Source organism: Pelodiscus sinensis, chromosome 14 (genome assembly GCF_049634645.1).
Source record: "Pelodiscus sinensis isolate JC-2024 chromosome 14, ASM4963464v1, whole genome shotgun sequence".
NCBI classification, from domain to species: domain Eukaryota; kingdom Metazoa; phylum Chordata; order Testudines; family Trionychidae; genus Pelodiscus; species Pelodiscus sinensis.
Genome location: NC_134724.1, coordinates 19037448 through 19062733, shown reverse-complemented (window position 1 = coordinate 19062733; position 25286 = coordinate 19037448). Strand labels below are relative to the sequence as shown.

Genomic DNA, 25286 nt, shown 5'->3' with positions numbered 1-25286 from the left:
GTTTATGAAGTAGACTCCACCTAGCTCTGCTCAGGTTCACAGGGTGTTTAGAAGCATGTGGTGCAAGATGTGCTTTTTTTTCTCTTTGTGCACTTGCACAAGAGCCAGAGCCTTGGTCTTTGGACTTGCATAGAGCAAAGTTAGAGTGTGTTTAGCATCAGCAGTGGTGCTAGACAGCCGAGTGCCATGGGCCATTGTTACACACTGGCTAGCAGAAAAAGGCTGATGCAGAGGTGGAATACTGACTGTAACTGCTTAGCTATATGATCAAACTATCACATTCCTATAGGATCTATCACCATAGTGTCTCAGCTTTTCAGATTGTGTTTCAGCTCCCTTTCAGCATACAGTTCCTCACTAATCTTGTTGACCTTCTGGTTAAAACAGTCCTGGGCAAAACTCCTTCAGTGGGCCAGTTCTGGCCCGCCAAGCCACCAGATCTGGCCTGTGGATGCAGCAGGGAGCCTCAGGGAGATCTTTGCCTACCCTGCACTGAGAGGTGCTGCTGTGGAGCTGTTAGAACAGATGTGAGCTTGCGGGAGGAAGGAGATGCTTCATGTGTTGCTTCCGCCTGCAGCACAATTCCATTGGCTGGTATCCAGCCAATGGGAACTGCCTGTTTTCAACACGGAGCTTGTGAATCATCCTCTTCCCCTCCCCTCAGGCTCCGACCTGTTCAAAAATCACATGACCCCTGCAGCCAGTGTGGGGGTGGGGCAGGCAGGGAGTCTACCTCAGAAGGCTGCCAGCTAGGAGTCACGCATGTAAATCTCCCAGCTAGAGCCTGCCTCTTACCCCCCACCCCACATAACCCAAACACTCTGCCCCCCCCTTCTGCCCCATATCCACTCCCAGATCCTGCACACCTGTCCACTGCCCCAGGTCACAGCCCAAACCCCTCCACCCTCTCCTGCACTCTCATCCCCTAACCCAGGTCACAACTGCTTCCTTCACTCAAACTCCCTCCCAGACCCCGCAGCTCCTCCATTAATATGGAAGAGTTCAATCCTTGATGATTTTACAAATTCTTGGAGTGGGCCCCCATCAAAAATTGTCCAACCTTTGGTCAAATCAACTGGAATGCCTACGGATTGCTCTTGGGCCATTATGTCTGTGCATATGTTCCAGAAAGACCAAAACACTATTGCAAAAAAAGCAAACCTGATTCTGGGATGCATTAACAAGAGCTTTGTGAGCAAAACATGAGAAGTCATTCTTCCGCTCTACTCTAAATTGATTAGGCCTCAGTTGGAGTATTGTGTCCAGTTCTGGGCACCACATTTCAAGAAAGATGTGGAGAAATTGGAGAAGGTCCAGAGAAGAGCAACAAAAATCATTAAATATCTAGAAAACATGACCTATGAGGGAATACTGAAAGAATTGGGCTTGTCTAGTTTAGAAAAGAGAAGACCAAGGGTATGTCTACACTAGCCCCCTAGTTTGAACTAGGGTGGCTAATGTAGGCATTCGAACTTGCAAATGAAGTCCGGGATTTAAATATCCCGGGATTCATTTGCATGTTCCCAGGCGGACGCCATTTTTAAATGCCCTTAGTTCGAACTGACTGCCCACGGTTACACGCAGCATTCAGAAGTTAATCCAAACTAAGTCCTTAATTCGGATTAACTGTTACTCCTCCTGCAATGAGGTATAACAGCTAATCCAAATCAAGGACTTAGTTCGGATTAACTTCTGACTGCCACGTGTAGCCGCGGGCAGTCATTTCGAACTTAGGGGATTTAAAAATGGTGCCGGCCCAGGAACATGCAAATGAAGCCCAGGATATTTAAATCCCGGGCTTCATTTACAAGTTCGAATGCCTACATTAGCCACCCTAGTTCGAACTGGGGGCTAGTGTAGACATATCCCAAGAGAGGACATGATAGCAGTTTTCAAGTACCTAGAAGGATGTGACAAGGAGGAGGAAGAAAATTGTTCTCTTTGGCCTCTGATGGTAGGACAAGAAACAATGGGCTTAAATTGCAGCAAGGGAGATTTAGGTTGGACATTAGGAAAAACTTCCCAAGTGTCAGGGTGGTTAAACACTGGAATAAGTTGCCTAGGGAGGTTATGGAATCTCCGTCACTGGAGATATTTAAGAGCAAGTTGGATATACATCTATCAGGAGTGATGTAGATGGTGCTTGGTCCTGCTGTGAGGGCAGGGGACTGGACTGAATGATCTGTGAGGTCCCTTCCAGTTCTAGTATCTATGATTCTATGAAAAGCTTTAGCTGTTACAGCCAAGAACTCAATTCCAGTTTCACTCTTCACTTCCTACTGCTTGTGAGGAACTTTCCTCTCTGTCATGGTTCTGTTCCCAGCCTACAACAGGAATACCTACAGCCACATGAATACAAGCACTTGGCATCTCCTGTCAGGAAAGAACATCTAACTGCCAGCAATGTAAAATTCACAAGGGAAGGAAAACTCATGCTTTGGAGTTTGCTGGCCATTGGAAAATTGTTGGAGGGAAGTGTTAAGTCCTTAACTGACATTGTGGAAGTATAATTGCCAGTGTGTGGAAGTACAATTGTCAGTGTGTTTTAAACTTTGTGTTCTAAATATATAAAAAATATAAAACATAGCAACAAATGAATACAAGTTGAACCTCTCTAGTCTGGCACTCTCTAGTCCAGTAACATCCATTGTCTGGCATGATTTTAATTAGTTGCGTCTCCACTTATCATGGGTGTGGCCAAGTTTCTCATGGTCCCATAAAGTTTGTTTACAGCCACCAGTCCTGGTTCTCAGTGTTCTGTGCTGTTATTTAGCTCTACATTACCCCTAAATATCATCTAACAGGCTAGTAAGGAGTTGAAGCATTGGTAATACTGCTAGACAATATTGGCCTCCCATGGTTCGCCAAATTCTCTGGTTCAGCACCGTTCAGATCTCAAGGGTGCCAGACGAGAGGTTCAACCTGTATAAGAAGAAATGTGTTTATATTTCAGTACTGAGAGCCAAAAATCAGATCACTCTAAATTGTGAGTCTGAACTCAGGCCATCCCATAACAAGTGGTTTTCCTGCCAATGGAAACACACTAAGAAAAAAGAGATAATAATCTAAAAGAGTTTGAGACACGTGGTCTCCACTGCAGGTTTCTTCTAAAATCTGGCCAGTTAACTCAGGTGAAAGAAAGGAAAGAGTAATGTAAATACATTGGGCAATAATGCGCCTCTGAGCACCATTTCAAACAGTGAACTCTCACACACAAGTTGGCAAACTGTGCTAAACTGGTCTCAGAGTATTACATCAAAACTCTCGCAGTATAATTCAGTTAATTCATCTGACAAAATATACAAAACATACTCAGCCAAGGTTAGGGGTCTATTTATTATAGGAGTGGGAGCATGGGGTTCTATGGCATGTAGGTCAGACTAAATTATCATGATAGTCCCTTCTCACCTTAAGTCTGTGAGTCTGTGAGAGCCATGTAGCCTGACCTCTGGGATAATACAGGCCAAATACATTCACACAGTAAGTTTCTGCATAAAGTCCATAACTTCTGTAAGGGCATATATTCTTAAAAGGATGTCTTCTGAAAATCATCCCTTTCAGTCCTGTCTTAGAAGAAACATTGCCTAGGAGGTCATAATACTGGCTCATGTTTTTCTCATGTTAAGGAGCTGAATTTGGGCAAACTTGCAGCTACAATATTAAGTTTCTGTAGTTTTTATTTTTAGAGAAGTTGCTGTAAGATACTATTGCGTTTGTATTACTTTCATATTTACTGTCCATTTATTCTACATCCTCAGTTGGGTGACTAGTCCATGGTCTGAGTGTTCTGCTTCCTGTGGTAATGGATTTCGCCAACGACAAGTAACTTGTCAACAAGCAAAAGCAAATGGCACTACATTGAGGTTGTCACCAGATGCCTGTGTCAGCAAGGATAGTCCATTGGAGAAAAAGAGATGTATAGTTCATTCATGTACAGAGTGGATAATTCATTCCTGGGGACAGGTAATATATCATCTGAAAACCTTGACTGGAAATACGCTGTAAATAAAGCTGTGCCATCATATCACAGTCTTCAGATTTATGTTCCCACCTCCATGCTTACTGTTGGAAATCTTTGTGGGTGTTCCTTTATATTCCCAAAGTTAATATTATTTGTTTTGTGGTGGTACCTAGAGAGCCTTAATTGGCATTAGGACTTGTTGTGCTAGTGCCTGCACACAGGCACAACGAAAGAATCCCAAAGGTATAGTCATTGTTCGCTGTCAGACAGTGTTTTACAAGTCTTGCTGCCTTTATTTTGCCATAGAAATAGAAAGTTTACTTTACCAGTCAAAGAAAAGATATTCTATGGAGACATAGGCAAGGTATATGCAGGTTTTAGCAGACAAGTGAGCCCTGCACAGAAAGCAAACATATGCTTTGAAATCCTAACATCAGCATTGTTTTATTTTACAACCTGGTTTGTTTTCTCTCCTTCCCTCCCCAGTTTTGGTACATTTGCGTTTATTTAACTTGTACTGGGAACCATAGCTGTCTCTCTAAAATCCACCAAAGGCAAGCATATGTGGATGTGCTTTATAAATAGATGATACGATATTTTAAGAGGAATTGTGATTTTTTTTACATTTGTGTTACAATGAATTAATAGCAAATTGCAATAACTTTTGAATTTACTTTTAAGAGAACTGGTATGGTGTTTACTGTTTGACGATAATAAACATTTCAGAAACATTTCCATAAATGCTTAAATATTAGCTCATATAAAATTGGCTTGGGTTCAGTTATGATGCTTTCCCTTTTATGTCCATCTCAGCAGCTCTTTTTTCAAGGGCATTTACCAGAAGAATTTGCTTGAAGAAATCATTAATTTTAAGTGAATTTTAGAAACTATTTGTAAAAAGAAAATTTTGAACTTGCATATGCAAATATTCATAATGGAAGTCTGATTCTGAGAGATGCATATAGTATAACCAATCCTGGAACAGATTCTCTTCAATGTGTCCTATGTGCCCAATCAAAATTCATTATTAATTATTTTCTTAACTGTGTTTACTACTGTATAACAACGACCACCCTGGACCTTTAAACAGGCTAATTAATGGGTTGGCTGGCTGTCCAAATGAAGGTAACAGTGCTTCAGGACTAGGGTGGTAAAGGAGCGGGTGGGGAAGGAGGAGAGAGATAAAAGCTACTGAAAAAGGCACTGGCATGATCACTGACTCTCATGCTCTAGGAAAGCAGGATTAAAAGGGACAATCCTACACCTGAAGCCTCCTTTTTCCAAGCAGCAGGCTGAAGCAGGTCCCATCCTCTCCCCCCTTATATGCTAAAACACCAAGTTTTGTCAGGAGCTGCTGTGAGCATTATACAACTTTCCCCCTTTTGCGGGGTGGGGAGATTGACACAGAATTTTTCCCTTACCACTAAATAGCTTGAGTGCAATTGGGTTTTTCGCCTTCCCCACAGGGTTCAGGAAGGATTTTGTTCATGCATCAATGAAGGGCAGTAGGACATATGTCACAACTCATTAGTTAAGTGTAGCATGGATGTCAGGTGCAGGTACTCCATTGGAAAGGTATACAGTGACCTGATAAATGGCTTAGAAAAGGACTTAAAAGATATTCATTAAAGGAATAAATGGGGGTGGTTGGGGATTCTTATGGCTGGTATGGAAGGAAACCAACCCTCCCCCCCATTCGCATAGCCCACCTTAACCCTCTTACTGGGAGGGTTGGATGGTAAGTTTCTAGCAATGGATTTGCTGGAGGAACTTGGATGGGAAAAGTGGAGGAGCTGATAAAGGCCCCTTGGGTAACTACAGAATAACATGGGTTCACCAGCACTAAACACTTTTGTCTGCCAGACAGCCCTAGACATCTATGAATAAAGTGGCCTGATTAAACCTGTGTTAAATGTCTTTCATCCTCCTTTTGGTATAAACATACAAAGAAACAATATTTTAATGGACCATGCTCTAGGATATCAAAGCAAGCAGATAACTTATATTTTAAGTGGACCTACATAAAGGTTATGTTTTCTAACATAAGGTATTTTTTATATTTTATTTTTTTTAGTGTTCTGGTCGCTGTGTAGGCCGTGCTGTGGGTTTGCAGCACCGCCATGTTATATGTCAACATCGCAATGGATCTCTTGTTCCAGACTCTTACTGTGATGAAACAAAGAGGTACGAAGTTTGAAGCAGGGCAGAAATTGTTCTGACACGTTAAATGCTTTAGATAATACTTTTTACATTATAATATCTGTTGTATATTGGGTTGTAGATATAGATCTTGTTGTTATGGTAACTGAGTAGGTCACTGGGGTCAGCCCAGCTAGTCTGGGCTTGTTCTAGTGAGTTCTGTGCTATGCAATAAAATGGACACTTGCACCTACTCCAGCTCTCTGCCTTTCCACTGATTTCTTCCTATACTCTGAAACTCCCCACGACATAACAAGTGGCGACGAGGATGGGATACCTGTGCTGCCTCCAGCAACAAAAGAAGTAGAAGTCAATGTAAGAAAACAAACTCTTTCTGGCTGTTCTGGAAGGTGGGGGTAAGAACTGACTGCTACCCTGTGCAAACTGAAACTAAGATCAAGGAGCCCAGAGACTGGAAAAGAAAAAAAAAGGGGGGAGTGCAGCAGCCATGGCTACACTTACAGGGCCACTGGGACCTTTTGAGGAGACTGTAGAGCAATGGCACGTATATACTGAGCGTTTTGAACTTTTTGTTATTGCAAATGACATTAAAGAAGAGAAGAAGGTGCCAATATTTTTAAGTGTTGTAGGGGCTAAGACCTATTCTCTGCTACGCAGTTTGCTGCTCCCTGTTAAGCCAGAGACCAAATCTTACAGTGACATTGTGGAAATCCTGGGGTCACATTATGCTCCAAAACCACTGGTAATTGCAGAAAGGTACAGGTTCCATAGCAGAGACCAAAAAGAAAGTGAAACCATTGTACAATTTGTAGCCAATTTGAAAAAGCTTGCTGAACACTGTGAATTTAAGGAGATGTTAAATGATGCCATATGTGACAGGTTAGTGTGTGGCCTGCACAGTGAAGCTATACGGAGGCGTCTGTTAACAGAAGCTCAGCTCACCTTACAGAAGGCCATTGATATTGCGGTCTCCCTGGAACTGGCCACACAGGAGGCACAATACCTTAGTGCACCCCCTGGGGTGCATAAAATGTCCCAAGAACCTACTCACAAAACAGTGGGGAGCCAGGAATGTTACTGCTGTGGTAAGACAGATCACCATGCCGCAGAATGCTGGTGTAAGAACCTAGTGTGTCGACAGTGTGGAAAAAAAGGACACATTGAGCGTGCCTGTAAACAAAAGAAAAAGAGGCCTGTGGCCTGGCGGAACAAAAAGGAAAATCTGCATACCATCGAGCAGATGCCTGATGATCAAAGCGACACCTTGTCTGAAGAAGAAGTGCCCTGCTATGTTTTGTCTTTGAAAGGGGGCTCCCATGAATACTGGGTAACCCCACTGTTGGATGGCAAACCGGTACGCATGGAAGTGGACACTGGTGCAGCAGTTTCATTGGTCTCAGACTCGGTGTATAAGGAAAAGTTGAAGCATCTTCCACTTAAGGCAACAAAGATCATTCTGAAGACATATACAGGAGAAGCAGTACCCCTATTGGGCACTACTGATGTTAAGGTGGAACTAAATGGACGGACTGCAGAATTACCACTGTTTGTGGTGAAAGGCCATTACCCAGCCTTAATGGGGAGATCATGGCTTAGGAAGATCCCACTGGACTGGGCAGAAGTGCACCGGATGACTAAAGAAGAAACAGGTCTGACTGATATATTAAAGAGACATGCTGCTGTTTTTGGAGAGGATCTGGGAAGTATGAGGGGAATCACCGTGAAACTGAACATTAAACCTGGTAGCCAACCAAAATATCTGAAGGCCAGAACTGTGCCATATGCTATCAGACCAAAAGTTGAAGCAGACCTGGAGCGCCTAGTCAAAAATAGAGTCCTAATACCAGTTACCCATAGTACATGGGCAACTCCAATAGTTCCAATATTGAAGAAAGATGGTTCTATTCGGATTTGTGGGGATTTTAAGGTCACTGTTAACCCTGTTTTATGTGCAGAGCAATACCCCCTTCCTCGCATCGATGACATCTTTGCGGGCCTGGCTGGGGGACAAAGGTTCAGCAAGATTGATCTGAGTCAAGCATATTTACAGATGCAAGTTGAGGAGGAATCCCAAGAGCTGTTGACTATTGTGATTCATAAAGGACTTTATCGTTACTGTTGCTTACCCTTTGGAATAACTTCTGCTCCAGCCTTGTTCCAGAGAGCTATGGACCAGATCTTGTGTGGCTTGCCAGGAGTTCAGTGCTATCTTGACGACATCCTGGTCACGGGTGGGAATGAGGAGGATCACCTTAAGAACTTAGAGGCTACCCTACAAAGACTGGAAGAGTATGGCCTACGAGTCCGTAAAGATAAGTGTGCATTCTTTCAGCCCTCTGTTGAATATTTGGGACACATCATTGATGCTACTGGTCTTCATAAGTCCCCTTCAAAAGTTAAGGCTATTGTGGAAGCTCCACCCCCTCAAAATGTTAGTCAACTTCGCTCATTTCTAGGACTATTGAACTATTATGGAAGGTTTATTTCACAGCTAGCCACACTATTAAAACCACTTCACGAGCTCCTTGGCCAGAACAAGGTCTGGAAGTGGACTGACGCCTGTGATGTTGCATTTAACAAGGCTAAACATGCATTGCTAAATGCAGAGCTCCTGACGCATTTTGATCCATCCTTACCTTTACAGTTGGCTTGTGATGCCTCCCCATATGGAGTGGGCACGGTCTTGTCACATGTTATGCCCTCAGGAGAGGAGAAACCAATTGCTTTTGCTTTACGCACCTTAAGCACAGCTGAAACTAACTATGCACAAATTGAACGTGACGCATTGGGAATCGTTTTTGGAATTCGGAAATTTCACCAGTACCTGTTTGGACGGAAGTTTACACTTCTCACTGACCATCGACCTCTGATGGCAATTTTTGGTCCACACTCAGGTATTCCACCAATGGCTGCTAGTCGTATGCAACGATGGGCATTGTGGCTTTCAGGACACACATATGAGATCAGATATCGGAAAGCCACTCTACATGGCAATGCAGATGGTCTCTCTAGGCTGCCTTTGCCAGTCAAACATCAAGATAGTGGCCAGAAGGAAATCTTTTACTTTGAGCAGGTAGAGAACAGGCCCATCACTGCTGCACAAGTTAAGAGAGCAACTCGTGTTGACCCAGTACTCTCCCAAGTAATAGAACTAGTGATGCGTGGAACATCTCTACGGAACTCTCAGGTCTCATCTGACCTTGTCCCTTACATGTCCAGGAGAACGGAGTTATCAACCCGTTCGGGGTGCTTGTTGTGGGGAATGCGTGTCATTATTCCAAAAATACTGAGACAACAGATGTTAGAGCAACTGCATTCAGGTCACTGTGGAATGGTGCGCATGAAAGAAATTGCACAAAGCTATTTTTGGTGGCCTGGTTTGGACAGTGACATTGAAAAGAAGGCAAGAGCTTGTATTTCTTGCCAGGGTGTGAGGAATGCACCTCAATTGGCACCTCTGCACCCATGGGACTGGCCTGAAAAACCATGGCAACGTATTCATGTTGATTTTGCTGGCCCATTTGAAGGTAACATGTTTTTGGTGGTGGTAGATGCTCATTCCAAATGGCCAGAAGTCTGTATAATGCCTTCCACTACTGCTGAGAGTACTATCCAAAAATTACGGGGAATCTTCTGTCATTTGGGTATTCCTGAACAACTTGTGAGTGACAACGGTCCACAGTTTGTGTCTCAGGAGTTTGGAAATTTTATGAAAGCAAACGGGATCCATCACATCACTTCAGCACCATATCACCCGGCCACAAATGGATTGGCTGAAAGGTTTGTCCAGACAAGGAAACAAGCTTTGAAATCGGTTAGAGAACATTCACACGTACAAAAGAGTCTGGACACCTTCTTACTATCCTACAGAAACACTCCTCACGCTACAACCAAAGTGTCCCCGGCTTTTCTAATGATGGGACGTCAGCTACGCACGTGCTTTGATTTGCTGAAACCTTCAGAACCACGACAAATTGTGCAACGTCAGCAGGAAGGTCAAGTTATCAGGCGTGCATCCAGAGCAAAAGACCGAACCTTTAGTCCAGGACAGACAGTTTTGGCTCGGAACTATGTTCCTGGAGCTAAATGGGTCCCTGCCACTATTATTGCTCAAACAGGACCTGTTTCCTATACTGTCCGGACTGCGAAAGATCTCATCTGGCGGCGGCATGTAGATCAGTTATTGACAGGTTATTCCTGCCCCCGAGGCACATCTCCAGTTGAGTTGCCCATCCTTCCCACTGCTGGTGAGCTACCATGTCAAGAATCACCTGCTCCTGACTCTCCTCCTCCATCACCACCAGCAGCGAACAATAACCTCCTCCCTGAGCAGGCTGATCCAACAGCCTCACCTGTTCCCACTTCAAGTTCCCAGCCCAGTGTCAGGCCTGCACCCATAACATCTTCGGGTGCGAGAACTCCGGATGTCCGCTGTAATCCACCTAGAGAAAGGAGGCCTCCTCAACGGCTGGACCTTTAGTTGAAATTAACTCACAGCTGGGAACTTGAGGCGTTCTACCCTCATTTCATAGTTAGTTTTTGTTTTCTTAAAGGGACATTTTTATTAAGGGGGGAGGAATATGTTGTATATTGGGTTGTAGATATAGATCTTGTTGTTATGGTAACTGAGTAGGTCACTGGGGTCAGCCCAGCTAGTCTGGGCTTGTTCTAGTGAGTTCTGTGCTATGCAATAAAATGGACACTTGCACCTACTCCAGCTCTCTGCCTTTCCACTGATTTCTTCCTATACTCTGAAACTCCCCACGACATAACAATATCTGTCATCCAATATCTTAATGCCCTTTTATAAACAAGGAATTAAGCCAATTCCCCAGGGAATTGGCAATTATTCGTATTCCAGTGCTACAGACCTAGTAATTTCAAGGCCTAGAGAAGTTAACTGACTACCTACCCAAGAGCACTCAGCATGTTAGTGGCAATGCCTGGAATAGACCCATGGAGTCTTGATTCCCAGTCCCTTGTTCAAAGCACAACATTTAACCACACAATAGGCAACATTATTCTGAGATAGGGGGCAGAGTCCAGAAATATCTAAGGATGATGGACAGGAAAGAGGAATGGCGAGAAAATATAGATGCAAACTTCTTAATTTAAGGTTAAAGATTGTATACAAGTTTTTCTTTTCAGGTATCACTTTAATTAACTATAACTGTTAATTGTAATGGAAGCTGAAAATCTCAGATATAAAACACGCCCCCTTCATTGTTTCTGAGTTGGTAAGGTAACAACAGCCTGTCAGACACCACGATACGATTCAAGCCCTACCTTCCTCTGGAACAGTAACAATGCCTTTTCACTATTTGAGTCCTAAATGGACTAACATAGGCCACACTGCATGGCTCTACCTTAGAATAACTTACTGACTAAATAGGCCGAGAGAAATGGGGACTTTTTTGCACTGGGCCACACATGTATTGTACATGATAGATTTTTACTTATCCTACTGTATGTTTGTGTCCAGAAAAAAATTAAAATCAACTAAGTCTACCTTCTGGCCTAAGTCCTGTGCTGAAGACTAAATTTTATAAAATTACAAAACTTTTCTGGGCATCAAAATATGCAGCAGATGGATCAATTTTTGTAAGCACTGAAATACGGCAGGTGTTTCTTTGAAAATACACACTATGGGTATGTCTACACCACAAAGTTAATTCGAACTAACGGACGTTAGTTCGAATTAACTTTCATAGGCGCTACACTAGCGCTCCGCTAGTTCGAACTTAATTCGAACTAGCGGAGCGCTTAGTTCGAACTAGGAAAACCTCATTTTACGAGGATTAAGCCTAGTTCGAACTAGCTAGTTCGAATTAAGGGGTGTGTAGCCCCTTAATTCGAACTAGTGGGAGGCTAGCCCTCCCCAGGTTTCCCTGGTGGCCACTCTGGCCAACACCAGGGAAACTCGTCTGCCCCCCTCCCGGCCCCGGGCCCCTTAAAGGGGCACGGGCTGGCTATGGTGCCCGTGCCAGATGCAAGCCTGCCAGCACCCAGCCAGCAGACCCTGCACCTGGCACGGATCGAGCCACCCACCCGATGCCCCCCAGCCCTCCCCCTCTTCCCGGGACCAGGCTGGTGGCTCCCGGGAGCTTGCCCGGAACCTCAAGAGGCGGGCACCCGCCTGGGCTAGTGCGGACATCGTGGACCTCGTCCACGATCTCCGCACTAGGCACAGGAAAGTGGCCGTCTAGGGCAGGAGAGCTGCCAGCCTGGCCACCCAGGAGCAGGTGTGCAAGAGAATCAAGGGGGTCCACTGAGACCCCCGACCCTGAGCCCTGAGTTTACAATGGCCGTCCTGGGTCAGACCAAAGGTCTATCTAGCCCAGTAGCCTGTCTGCCGACAGCGGCCAACCCTAGGGACCCTGGAGGGGATGGATCGAAGACAGTGACCAAGGCATTTGTCTCGTGCCATCCCTCTCCAGCCTTCCACAAACCTTGGCCAGGGACACCACTCCTACCCCCTGGCTAATAGCACTCCATGGACCCAACCTCCATCACTTGATCTCACTTCCCTTTAAACTCTGTTGTAGTTCTAGCCTTCACAGCCTCCTGCAGCAAGGAGTTCCACAGGTTGACTCTTTGCTTTGTGAAGAACAACTTTCTCTTACTAGTTTGAAGCCTGCTACCCATTCCTGTCCTTTGGTGTCCTCTAGTCCTTCTTTATGGGAACTAATGAAGAACTTTTCTGTATGCACCCTCTCTACCCAACTCCTGCTTTTAGAGACCTCTATCCTGTCCCCCCTCCGTCTCCTCTTTTCTAAACTGAAAAGTCCCAGTCTCTTTAGCCTCTCTTCATATGGGACCTGTTCCCAACCCCTCATCATTTTAGTTGCCCTCCCCTCTCCCAGCCTCTCTCTTCCCCTCTCCCACCTCCTTTTCCCAGTCTCCCCCAGTTTTGTTCAATAAAGACAGATTCCATTTTGGAAGACACGTTATCTTTATTTTGTACATCAAGAAGAGGGGCTAGGGAAGGGTAAGTGGAAGGAGGGGAGGGAGGAATGGGGCACGAGCCCCCGATGGGGAGGACTGGGCTGGCTCTGCGGGCTTCTGGGGATTGAAGCTCTCCTGCAGCCCCCCAATTGCCCCCTCTCCCCAGATGGCAGCCTGCGGCAAGTGCAGCCGGGCTGATGGCCGAGTGCTGTGATGTGCCCAGTGTGGGTAGTCCGGGCACTCCAAGCCATGACTGCTTTGCAAGCGAGGCACCCCTGAGAACTGTCTGTCCGGGGTGGGGGTCGGGACCCTTTAAGCGCAGCCCTCGGCTAGTCTGAGACAGCATCTCCACGCTCTAAGTCCTCCTCTGATGCTCTGCCGGCACTGCTTCCGGCCATCCTTAAGCCCGGTTCAGGGTCCACTTAATGTGGACATGCTAGTTCGAATTAGCAAAACGCTAATTCGAACTAGTTTTTTAGTCTGGATGCGTTAGTTCGAATTAGCTTAGTTCGAATTAACTAATTCGAACTATGTTAGTTCGAATTAACGTTGTAGTGTAGACATACCCTATGTTTCCTCTAAGTCAGTGGTTCCCAACCTTTTTGATCATATAAAATGACCTTTTCAATCTATTAAAATTTCACTGACTTCCCCCTCCCTGGAGGAGGAAAAAAGAAAAGAAAAATAAATAAAGAAAAATAAAAGAAAAAAAGTAAGGATTGAGCCCGCCTTATTTTTAAATTTTCCATGGACCCCCTGCAGTACCACCATGAACCACCAGGGGTCCACGGACCACAGGTTGAGAACCACTGCTCTAAGTACATGATGCCAAAACGGTACATGCTTTTACATTTAGGCTAAGTTAGAAAATTGAATAAAGAAGAGGTTGTAACTTTGATGATCTGTTCTCTAGAGTTATGTTCTCTCTAGGCATCCTTTTGTTTTGTTTTTAGCTTCTAAGTAGCTCCTAGCTTCTAAGTAGGAAAAGTACAGGTTTGACACACAACGAGATCTTAATTCCAGTAGATTATGTTGCCATATGTGGGATTTTTTCAAATGTGTTTAAGAGTTTTACTGAATGAGGGCATACATAGAGTGGACATAACCTCAAAAATTAATAAAACAATTTGCCCAGTATTAAAGACTGACTTAAATTGACCAGTGGGATGAAAAGTCTGTCCCACATGATATCAAATGTCTAGGTGGGTATGTGAACCCAATAATCAAAGGTATGGGAAGAATATGTAATCTGCACATACATGTTTTTATCATGTTTTCAGGTTAACGAGACCCAACGGTGAATATTTCTTTCGTAAAAATATTGTAGCCATGTTGTCCAGGGCTATTAGGGTATGTCAGTACTATCCTCCGGATCAATGGGCAACAATTGATCCAGTCAATTTTTCACATCTAATAAAGACCCAATAAATTGATTGTCATATCCTCTGCCATCTACCCAACTACTTCATCAGAATGAGAAGTGTAGTCAGAGTCAAGAGGAGAGCATCTGCCATTGACTCACTGCAGTGAAGACCCCATTATATGTAGATGTTAGTACATCAACTTCAGCTACATTATTCATGTAGCTGAAGTAGCATAATTAAGATCGATGCTCTTGGTAGTGTAGACCAGGCCTTAAAAAGACAAAGTGGGTGCTATAATATGCACTATCTTTTATTGGACCAACTTCTTTGGTGAGAGACAAGCTTCATTCAGTAAAAGAAATAACCTCACCCACCTTGTCCTTCTAAATTGTGAGCATTTAAAAAGCATTTTCACTAAATATTAGGGCTGAAATCTTTGCCCCATAAAGTAAATGTCAAAGCTCACATCCCTCTTTTAGATATTCAGTTTAGACACAATTCCTCCCTGGGGACCACGCCCGTGGATGCCACTGCCCATGCCATACAGTGCACAGTGGCAGTACTGGAGCCCATGGGCATGTAATTATAGGAGAAAGCACATCAAAAAGATGGACAAACAGCATGTGTCCTCCCCTCCACCTCAGTCTCCATCTCCTCAGAGGCACCAGAAAAATGCACAATATCAGCAAACCCGTGAATCAGGATCAGGATACTTCTCCTGATACCTACCAAATGAAGCAATAATGCCACCACCTCCGGCAATAGCCAATGACTTCATGTCCTTCCAGGACCTTTTTAAAAGGGTGGCAGTGGATTTAAATATTGCCACGAAGGAATTCTCCAACACTCAACATGAGCTTATGAACATACTAGAGGTCTCCCCTACTGCAAATATTGCTCTGCCCATAAATCCTGCTATCATAGACCCTGTGAATATAATTTGGCAGACCCCTGCAACCATACTGCCCACCTGCAAGAGAGCTGATAGAAAATATTACATTCCCCCAAAGGGTTCTGTATTTCTGTTCACCTACCCCCACCTAGCTCTTTGGTAGTCGATATGGCCACTAGGTCAACAGCCACTGCGGTAGTTATGAGGAGAGCCTCTTGGTTTAACTCTGCAGTGTTTCCCAGGGAAATACAGTCCACAGTGGAGGATCACGGGCAAGACGCTCTTCTCAACAGAAACCAAAAAGGTCCTCCATTCCATGAAGGACTCAAGGGTGACTCTGCACTCCCTGGGTATTCATACGCCTAAAACCAGAAGGAGAAAATATAGGTACTAATTATACCCAAGACCAGATATCCGTCATGCACTTACTACCAACAGATAGAAGATCACCAGGCTCAACAACAACATGGTCGGAGCAGGCAGCAGCACGGACATGATCAAACCAGTGCTATGAACCACTCACCTTAACAAAACAGGCAAAGTTGAGGCATTGGTCAAGGAACTGAAAACATCTTCCCCTGCTCCAGAGTCACTACCTTCTGACAAAATATTCAGTCGTTGGCTTCTGACCTTTCACACCGCATGGCAGGGCATAACATCTGACAATTGGGTGCTACAATCAATCTGTACAGGATATACTATCCCCTTTATTTTCTTTCCTCTCTCCACCTACCCCGTCCCCGTCTTCATGGACCACGCTCATAATTTTAGACTTTAGAGTCCTTAACATTCATCCTGTTCATAGGCACTTTCTCCGCTTTGTCCTAGATACGCGCCACTACCAATACACTGTCCTGCCATTTGGACTCTCCACAGCACCTAGGATCTTCTCCAAGATGCTCACTGTAATCACCACCTTCCTAAGGAAACTTGATGTCATCATTTTTTCCTGTCTCAATGACTGCCTGATCAATTGCAAATCAGAGGCACAGTCCCATCATGATATCCATTCTGTCATGACTTGCTTCCACTACTTGGGCCTACTAATAAATGAAACAAAGTCAGTGCTTACACCAGTAAAGCCCATACAGTTGAGAGGGGCACAACTCGACTCAAGGGTCAAGAGGCGTCTTTGCCTCTTGAAAGATTTGAGAAGATCAGGGACCTGGTTCAAAAGCTACGCATGATGGCGTAGGTCACGGCACATGATTGCCTTCAGCTGTTCAGCCACATGGTGATATGCATCCCAGTTGTCCCCAATGCATGCCTATTCATGAGGTGCCTACGAGGTTGGCTCAGTTTGGTCTACAGGCCAAATTACCATCCCCTCACCAGAGCTCTCTCCATTCCAGCCATGATAAAAAATGCATTACTATAGTGGACAAAGACACAGAACCTGTGCATAGGAATCCCATTTCAAGCACCAGAGTCCTCCCTCCATTGTTATCACAACAGACACCTCCCTCATGGGCTGGGGAGCACCCATGGAAAATTCAACAACACAGTGCCTCTAGACACAAAAAGAAAATGTCCTCCATATAAATGTATTTGAATGAAGAGCCATAAAACTAGCTTGCCAACACTTACTTCCAACAATAGCCTACAAGCATGTCAAGATATACACTGGGGCTATGTCTAGACTGCAGGCTTCTTTCGAAAGAGGCTCTTTCGAAAGCATCTTTCGAAAGAGCCTCTTTCGAAAGATCGCGTCTAGACTGCAGGCGGATCTTTCGAAAGAGAAATCCGCTTTTTCAAAAGAGAGCACCCAGTGAGTCTGGATGCTCTCTTTCGAAGACGGCCTCTTTACATTGAAGAACGCCTTCTTTCGAAAGAGGAACTTTCGAAAGAAGGCGTTCTTCCTCGTGAAACGAGGTTTACCGCCATCGAAAGAAAAGCCGCGTTCTTTCGAAATAATTTCGAAAGAACGCAGCTTGAGTCTGGACGCAGGGGAAGTTCTTTCGAAAAAAGGCTACTTTTTTCGAAAGAACCCCTGAGTCTGGACACGGCCTGACAGTGTTGCCAGCATGTTTTACATAAACAGACAGGAGGCATCCATTCCCACACCCTCTGTACAGAAGCTATTGCCCTGTGGAACTGGTGCCTCTCCCATGGCATCACTGTAAGTGCATGTTACCTATCAGGCGCTTTTACCATCACAGCTGATGTGTTGAGCAGATCATTACTTCAACAGCACGAGTGGCAGATAAATGAGGGGTTACTAGTGTTGCCTGGTCCAAGATTACATGTTAATTTCTAATGACCACATTTAGGGTTGACAGGTTTTTTGTCCCAGGATCAAGCCCAGTATTCAATTATTCTGTGGTTGGGAACCCTGATGTGCATGGTTGCAACTCTCACGCTATAGAAACTCTTATATATTTACAAATTTAGTTTATTAATACAGTTAGCACAATCAAGAACACCCCAATTTCATAAGACAGATAGGGAATGTACGTCCATATTTCCATACCATATACTTACATAATTCCTTCTAGAACAATCTTAGGTGTTAGCCCATCATCTTTCTCATTATCGTCACCTTCCCTCACCCCCAGTGGCCATCATTCTGGCCCTTCCCAGGACTACATCTTCTTCTCCTTATCGCCCCTTGGCTGGGGTCCCACTTTTATATGTTACGCTGATGCTGACATGTTTGATACATATTCTGTAGAGGATATTTCTAATGTTGAAGAGTCCTTTTTCTATAGGTCAGTGTATCATTGCTATCAACTTATTATCATATACATCAATTCATTACCATGGTCCTTTGTGGTCATCTATCACATGCCGTGTGCTGATTACTCAGTTCAGCCTGAACTAGTTATTATGGGACTTTTTATATAATGATGCATCTGCTGAGTATTTTCCTACCACCATCCTATTTGGGTGAAAGGTCCTAGACATAAGTTCCCCTTTGCAGTCCAGGAAAGCTACAAATAAGCTATGACCTGTGTCTGGGAGAGACCCATGTCTCAGCCACAGAAATCTGCTAACCTTAGCTTCTGCTATCTTGCAAACAGCCTGTTACAGCCTTTGGAAAATTTCTTGCGTTACGGCTCTTAACCATTACCTCTATACTATATTAATGAATTAATCTAAATCAACACAATCATATTATTAGCATGATAGGCAAGCAACTTAATAGGCTACACTAGACGTGATCATCATGTGATGGGGACACCCTCTAATAGACCTTTTCACCACAAGTGCCAACAAAAAGTGCCCTCTATCCTGTTCCAGTCACCGCCTCCTTTACGCCTTTCCCCTGTTTCCTCTCCTCCACCGCACAAGACTCAAGATATGGTGAGACAAGGTGAGAGTTATTCTCATAGCCCTAAATCGGCCCAGGTAGCTGTGGTTCCCCTTCCTCAACAAAATGGCACTGTTTCTGCCTATTTCCCTGCCATGCAACCCCAGGATGATATACCAGCCACGTCTACAGACCCAACACCAGTGGTTCCTCAGGCTCCATCTAAAGGCCTGGTCTGTGGCTGGGTCTCAGGCATAGAGTTACAGTGCTCTGACCAAGTACACAATGTGCTCTTACACGGCTGAGCAGCCTCAATGTGTAAAACATGTTCTGATAAATGAACACGTTTAACACACTGGGCTCTCCCTCACAGCATCTCTCCTGAGACTGCCCCATTACCTGTCATCCTTGACTACATCCTGTACTTAAAGCAGTCCAACCTTTCTGTCAGTTCTGTCAAGGTGCACCTAGCTGCTATAACCACATTGCATACAAAAATATACGATAACACAATCTTCACTCATCCTATAACAAACCACTTTATGAAGGGCCTCCAATCTCTATATCCTGACATAACTCCACTGAAGGAGCATGACAGACCCACCAAACCCCTCCCCCCCGCTTTTAGAAATGGATTTTTGGACATGAATATACATATCTCAAAAGTGTTTTGAGCGAATCATTTTGTGTAACCCATCAATCTTCATGTCATAATCCACTGGTTCTCTTTATCTTACTCTGTTGTATGTATCATTTGTGTGTGTAAAATTAGACATGTGGCGTGGGGAATACTTTGTGGGTTTCAAATGTATGAATGAGAGATATGGAGGGTGTTACCCTCAACTGTTAAATTATCTCTTTTTTCTTCAGCCTGAGCAGTGGTTGGTAGGGAGTGGCCTCAGTCCTTTAACAAAAAGAATAGGAGAGCAGAGGCCTGGGGGTCTTTTGGCTGGGCTGCACCTGAAGAAAGGAGCCTGAGACCCCAGGGTGGGGAAGAGAGCCCTGGGTTTAGACTGGCAGCTGGAAAAGAGGCGTTAGGGTGAGTTTAAATTTGCACTGAGGTTTCAGCATAGAATTAGCCAAGCGGTTTTGTTTCTTTTGATTTGTAACCTACTTTGCTCTACCTGTTTTCACTTATTACTACTTAAATCCTACTGCTTCAACTTAATGAAACCATTTTTATTTTCTATCAAACCCAGTGTAAGCGATTGTTACCCGGGGGGAGGGGTAACCAGTGTGCACATTCCCTCTTTCATTGTTAAAGGTGGCTTACCTAGTTCTTTGAGGTTTGATCCCATCTGGGGGAGTGATATCCCTGGAGGCTGGGCCCTAAACTGCACTCTCCTTGGACCTGAAGAGGTTCAGTGTCTGTACTGCTTCTTGGTGGGGGCAGGGACCTCAGCTCGGGGCCTTGGCTGGGGGAGACCAGAGGAGCTGGCCCAGCAGGACCGGGAGGTGAGGAGCCCCAGAGAGCGGGAAGGCAAGTGGCAGTGGCCGTGTCAGCACCCCGGGACGCACCCCCGAGGGGTTGTCTGTGACCTCACCCTGTCACACTATAACAAACCACTTTATGAAGGGCCTCCAGTCTCTATATCCTGACATAACTCCACTGAAGGAGCCATGGGACCTGCATTTGGTTCTCAACTCTCTCACCAAGCCCCCATTTGAACCCATGGCCACTTGCTCACTTATTCGTCTCTCTATGAAAACTGCATTTTAGTGGCAATTATATCCACCTGGCAGATGGGAGAAATGGCTGCCCTGTTGGCAGATCCTCCATACATCACCTTTTTCAAGAATAAAGTCACAGTATATACCCATCACAAGTTCCTCCCCAAAGTGTGCTCCTCATTCCACATAAACCAGACCATTCACTTACGTGTGTTTTTCCCCAAACCTCATGCCAATACTTTGGATGCAAGGATGCAGTCCCTTGATGTTTGCAGGGCGCTCTCATTCTACATTCACAGAACAAGGCCTTTCAGAGTTTCGCCCACATTCTTTATATCCACACTAGAATGCAAGAAAGTACAAAAGATATCCTCTCAAAGACTATCTCATTGGATCTCTGACTGCATAGCCCTATGCTACCAGCTCAACCAACTCACACCACGTACCTCCATTTGAGCCCATGCAGTCTGTGGCTCACCCAGTGGTGTAGCTCGGGGCACAGTTGCCCCTGGGCGCCACACTATGGGGTGCCAATTTAGCTGCTGGGCCACTTGCTCCCTGCAGACAAGCCGCCAAGGCAGGGCCAGGCGGCGGGAGTGGGCACTTCAAAGGGTCTGCCCGGGAGCCCAGCACCCCGGCTCGGGAGCCACAGCCGCCCCTATTGCACAGTTTGGCACAGTTTTGCCTTTGTCCTTCCCCCTCCGGACGCATAACACTCTCGCTATACCACGGGGCTTACCTCCGCGAGATCCCTCTGAGGACACATGCTCTGCAGCCACATGGGCTTCTGACCAAATGTTTGCAAAGCTCTGTGCACTTTCTTATGGACCACTGTCCTCAGTAAGAGTTGCCAAGGCTGTGTTATGTACAGCTTACCTGCCAGATCTGAAGTCCCTGCCTCCTTAGGACATATTGCTTTGCAGTCACCTGCTGCTGTGGAGCACCCACAGGAACATCTCGAAGAAGAAGAAGTTACTCACCTTTGGCAGTAACTGACGTTCTTTAAGATGAGCGTCCCTGTGAGTGTTCCACTACCCTCCCCTCCTCCTCTCTACTTCGGAGACCTTTTCTACAAGCAGAGTTTCTGGGTGGGGAAGGAACTGAAGGGAGACTGGCTCTATATGCGCGGTTGCACCATGTGGCACTCGCACACCCTGCTCACTGCGCGTATGTGGCCCTCCTAGGCACTGCTGTGAAGAATCCAGTCTGTGGCTCTAGACCAGCTGACACTGGCTGTGGAGCACCCACAGAGATGCTCATCTTGAAGGACATCAGTTACTGCCAAAAGTGAGTAACCTCCTCTTCCGGCCCAAGGTAATGGAGCAGCAGTTAAAATAAACTAGAATGTATTTCTTCTCATTGGTTGATGACTGATGCATAACAAATAACTCTAAGCTAAGAAGGAGCAAGCACAGAAATAAAAATTAACTGTCGTGTGTGTTTTTTTTTCTCCATAGATCAGCTGTCAGAAGAAACTGTTTTTCTGAGATGTGCAATGTGTATTGGCAGACAGGTCCATGGAGGCCCTGCAGTGTAGACTGTGGAAGTGGATTCCAGTCACGGCGAGTAAACTGTATACACAGGAAGAATAACAAACCTGTGGCTGATCAGTATTGCGGGTGGAGGAAGAGACCAATGACCTGGCAACATTGCAATGTCACTTCCTGTGGCAGTACGTAAACATTTATTTATATCTGAGCACGGAGATATTTGTAGTAGTTATATTTAGAGAGCAACTCAAACAGTACCCTAATGATTTTACAAGCATCTGATTGCACATCAAAGGTAAAGCCATTTTCTCCAACAAACATTTTATTGTCCCTGCTATACTTTTCTCTAGTTCTGAATCACTTTGATATTTAAGAATTAAAAGCACCAGTTAGAATCTGCCATGTTATAAGTTAGTCATATATAGGTTTCCCTACGCAGCCAGGCCAGCACAATTCATATATGAGACTCTGAACACATTGCTGATTTTACCAAATTGTGGAATAGCTTTGTGAAATGGAAAACAGATAAGTGGATATGATAAGATCACCAGTCATATTATCTGTGATCGCATTTGAACCCCTATTGCTAGATGGAAAATACCTTGCATGGCAAGAGTTACCATCAAACCATTGTTTGTGTAACTATGATGATTGTTTTTACTATTTATCCCTTATTCATTATAAAGCCTTTTAATGTTTAACTATATTTTTCAGAAGGCGAATGCAAGGATACAACTCACTACTGTACATTTGTAAAACATCTAAAGTTATGCTTAATAGATCTCTACAAACAAAGGTGCTGTCAGTCATGTCAAGAAGTATAATTCTTCTATGGAAAATTCATGATGGTGCAGTGAAGAGATGAGAAAACAGGTTCATTAAATCTAGACTGTTCAGAGAATATACTTGTAAATAAGACAGTAGGCGTAATAGTTAAATGGATACATGGGGCTGATGAAAACAGCATTGACAGCATTGTGGATTGATGTGTTTGAGGGGAAACTTTGCTGGAAACTCGTATTGTCCACTTCACTGCAAAGAAACTTTTAATCTTTTATACATTTTCATGTCTGGATTAAGAGGAGAATATCATGGTACATCATCTATAGAACTTCATAGGTCATTATAGTTCAATTTTATTGGGGGAAGAAGAACATTATCTAAAAAGGACCAGATAATGCTTACTGTCCTTTACTTATAAGAAAGCCAAAGTCACTAAATTATTTTCAAGAATTTTGGAATGCAGCAACTGACTTCCTTTTTTATTTTCATTGTGTTATCAAATTTAATAAGATATTTAAATGTATAGAAGCAGTGGCTTGTAGCTATAAAGATTTTGGCAGTGACTGCATTTTCATAAGCAGCCTGATCTTCAACTATGAATAAGGGTCAATCTCACAGCTAATAAGATTAGCTGTTAGTACATACACCACAGTACATTTAATTTTTCATTCCTATATGTATATGTATGCATTATAGATGCTGTCATTATTTTCAAAACAGCAATAGATCTGCTTTTGAATAAATGAGGTGTTGTTTTCCTTTGCTCCTATTGATTCTCACTGAAATATGATCAAAGTTGTGGCATGATTTTAAATTAGACTCAGGATTTCCTTATAAGAGCTGGAAATGAAATATTCATGAGTGCTATTCTCTTGCACATAGTCAAATAAGGAACAAAGCCAATAACTGGCCAAATGTGCCTGTCCGACTTTATCTCTTCAATAAATATTTTTATTTTTCCAGACATGAAAAAAGTAAGAGGAAAGAGTTGAAAATATGAAGATAGAAGCATAAGAAATCAATTTCATTTAACTTAATTTTTGTCGTGACCATTATCCATTCAAGGGTGGGGTTTTTTTTTTTTTTTGTGCATTAGTAAATTCTGACCATGACATCCTTAATTAAATCTTTTTCTGGACTGCAAATTATATGCTTGATAGGTCTAAACATTTGGCTTTACTCTGGAGAAGCCTGCACAAGGCTGAAGATGGCATCTCACTTTTGCACATTCCAACCATAGCACAAATTGGAAGCCTGAATGCATATTTTTAATTGGACCCTGCATTAGTAGACTAGACTGCATTGAATTGTAATTAGTAAACATATTGTAAAAACAATTTTAGTAATCGTATTCCTACACAATGGGTTCTCATCACTGAAAATCAGACTATCACTACTGTATAAAAAGTGTTTGACGTGGTCAGTTGTGTCCTAGATGACTGCAAAAGGAGGATATTCCTGATCATTATCTTTTTAATCAATAATGGGTTTTAATTGATTAAGCAGTTTTTTAAATTAAAACAACTGTAAAATAATTTTGTATATATTTATTGTCTGATTTAAAAGTGCAATATTTTGTTTTGTACAGTGTGTAATAAAGATTTTGGGACATATATTTTTCTTATTACCAAAATTTCTGTCATAGTTTTTTTGTTGTATTTAAAGTTTTCAAATGTTAACACATAACACTCCTTTGTTGCTTTTATTTTATCTTCGGTTAAATGTGCATGCTATTTTGAGATGGTGCTATAAATGGTTGCTATTGCAATTGGCAAGACATTCCTTTACTTTATTTTTACTGCCACTCCAGTAACCAAAGATGACTAACATTTATCTTTCACTGATATTTCTGAAATAAACTCTACTTGAGTTATTCAACTGCATTATTATACGGAGATTATTTATTAAGGTCATTTCCATAGAACCCATGTTATGGTCACTAGTATTATGTTACCATTCTGTTTCTTCGCTAGTTTTAATTTTTCCAAAAAATGGCAATATTTCTCATTTTTCTGGTTTCCGGAACAGATCTTCAGCCCCACTGTAATATGCCTGGCATTGATCTAGAGGTGTAATGCAGACTTAAAACTGGCTTACGTAAATTTCCATTACCAAAAACATTCATATCACCAGCTCTATAACACACTCACATGCTCCCATTCACACCTTGTAACTCCTGGTATATGGAACATGTCTGGGGTAAAGGGCAGGAGAGAGCAGGAATGTCACTCTGCTAGCAATGCCAGCGGCTGAAACAGCTCTTTGGATACTATTGCAGATGGGTGGGAATTAGAACAAACTTGAGTCTGCTGTAAATTGCACTGAGCATTGAACCAGAATGAGTCAGAATTGCATGTAAACGTGGTGTAGAGCCCTTCTGCTCTCCTCTGCACTGCTGAGGAAATAATGGTGTTTAAAGAGTAACCCTAGATGCTAATAATGAAATACTGTACATGGTCTGTGCCACCTACTAGCTCTTTTTCTGAATATCCTTTAGAAAGAAGGAATTCTACATAGCCATTGTACTGATCGTTATGGTGGTATGGTGTATAAAAGGTGTTCTAGAATTGTGACAGAACCTTTTAACACTCCCCTTTCCCATTTTTTTATTTCAGTGTGCAACTGTATTGAGCTTTTCCTGATTTCATAGAATCTCCCCATTGACTTGTAATTAAATTAGAACCTGGTAACACCACGAAAATCATGGTGAGATTTTATTATTGGGTCTGAGCTGTGCAATAGTGTTTGCATAAACCCAAGGTGGATGTTT

At 43.6% G+C, this 25286-nt stretch overlaps 1 protein-coding gene across 7 annotated transcripts in view; it reads left to right on the top strand.

The window, feature by feature from the left end:
• ADAMTSL3 (ADAMTS like 3) overlaps positions 1-24390 on the top strand; it is a 372565-nt gene extending 348175 nt beyond the window's left edge. For 4 of the 7 annotated variants that reach the window (XM_006139251.4, XM_025179582.2, XM_014581637.3 and 1 more), the window contains exons 28-31: positions 3759-3963; positions 6036-6145; positions 21701-21915; positions 22448-24388. In XM_006139251.4, the coding sequence (XP_006139313.2) occupies positions 3759-3963; positions 6036-6145; positions 21701-21915; positions 22448-22557 (640 nt within the window). In that variant the 3' untranslated portion in view covers positions 22558-24388. Of the gene's footprint in view, positions 1-3758; positions 3964-6035; positions 6146-21427; positions 21531-21700; positions 21916-22447 lie in introns of those variants that run through there. The other 3 variants (XR_012895741.1, XM_075897127.1, XM_014581638.3) reach the window with 3 other exon arrangements.
• Positions 24391-25286: the final 896 nt, after the last annotated feature.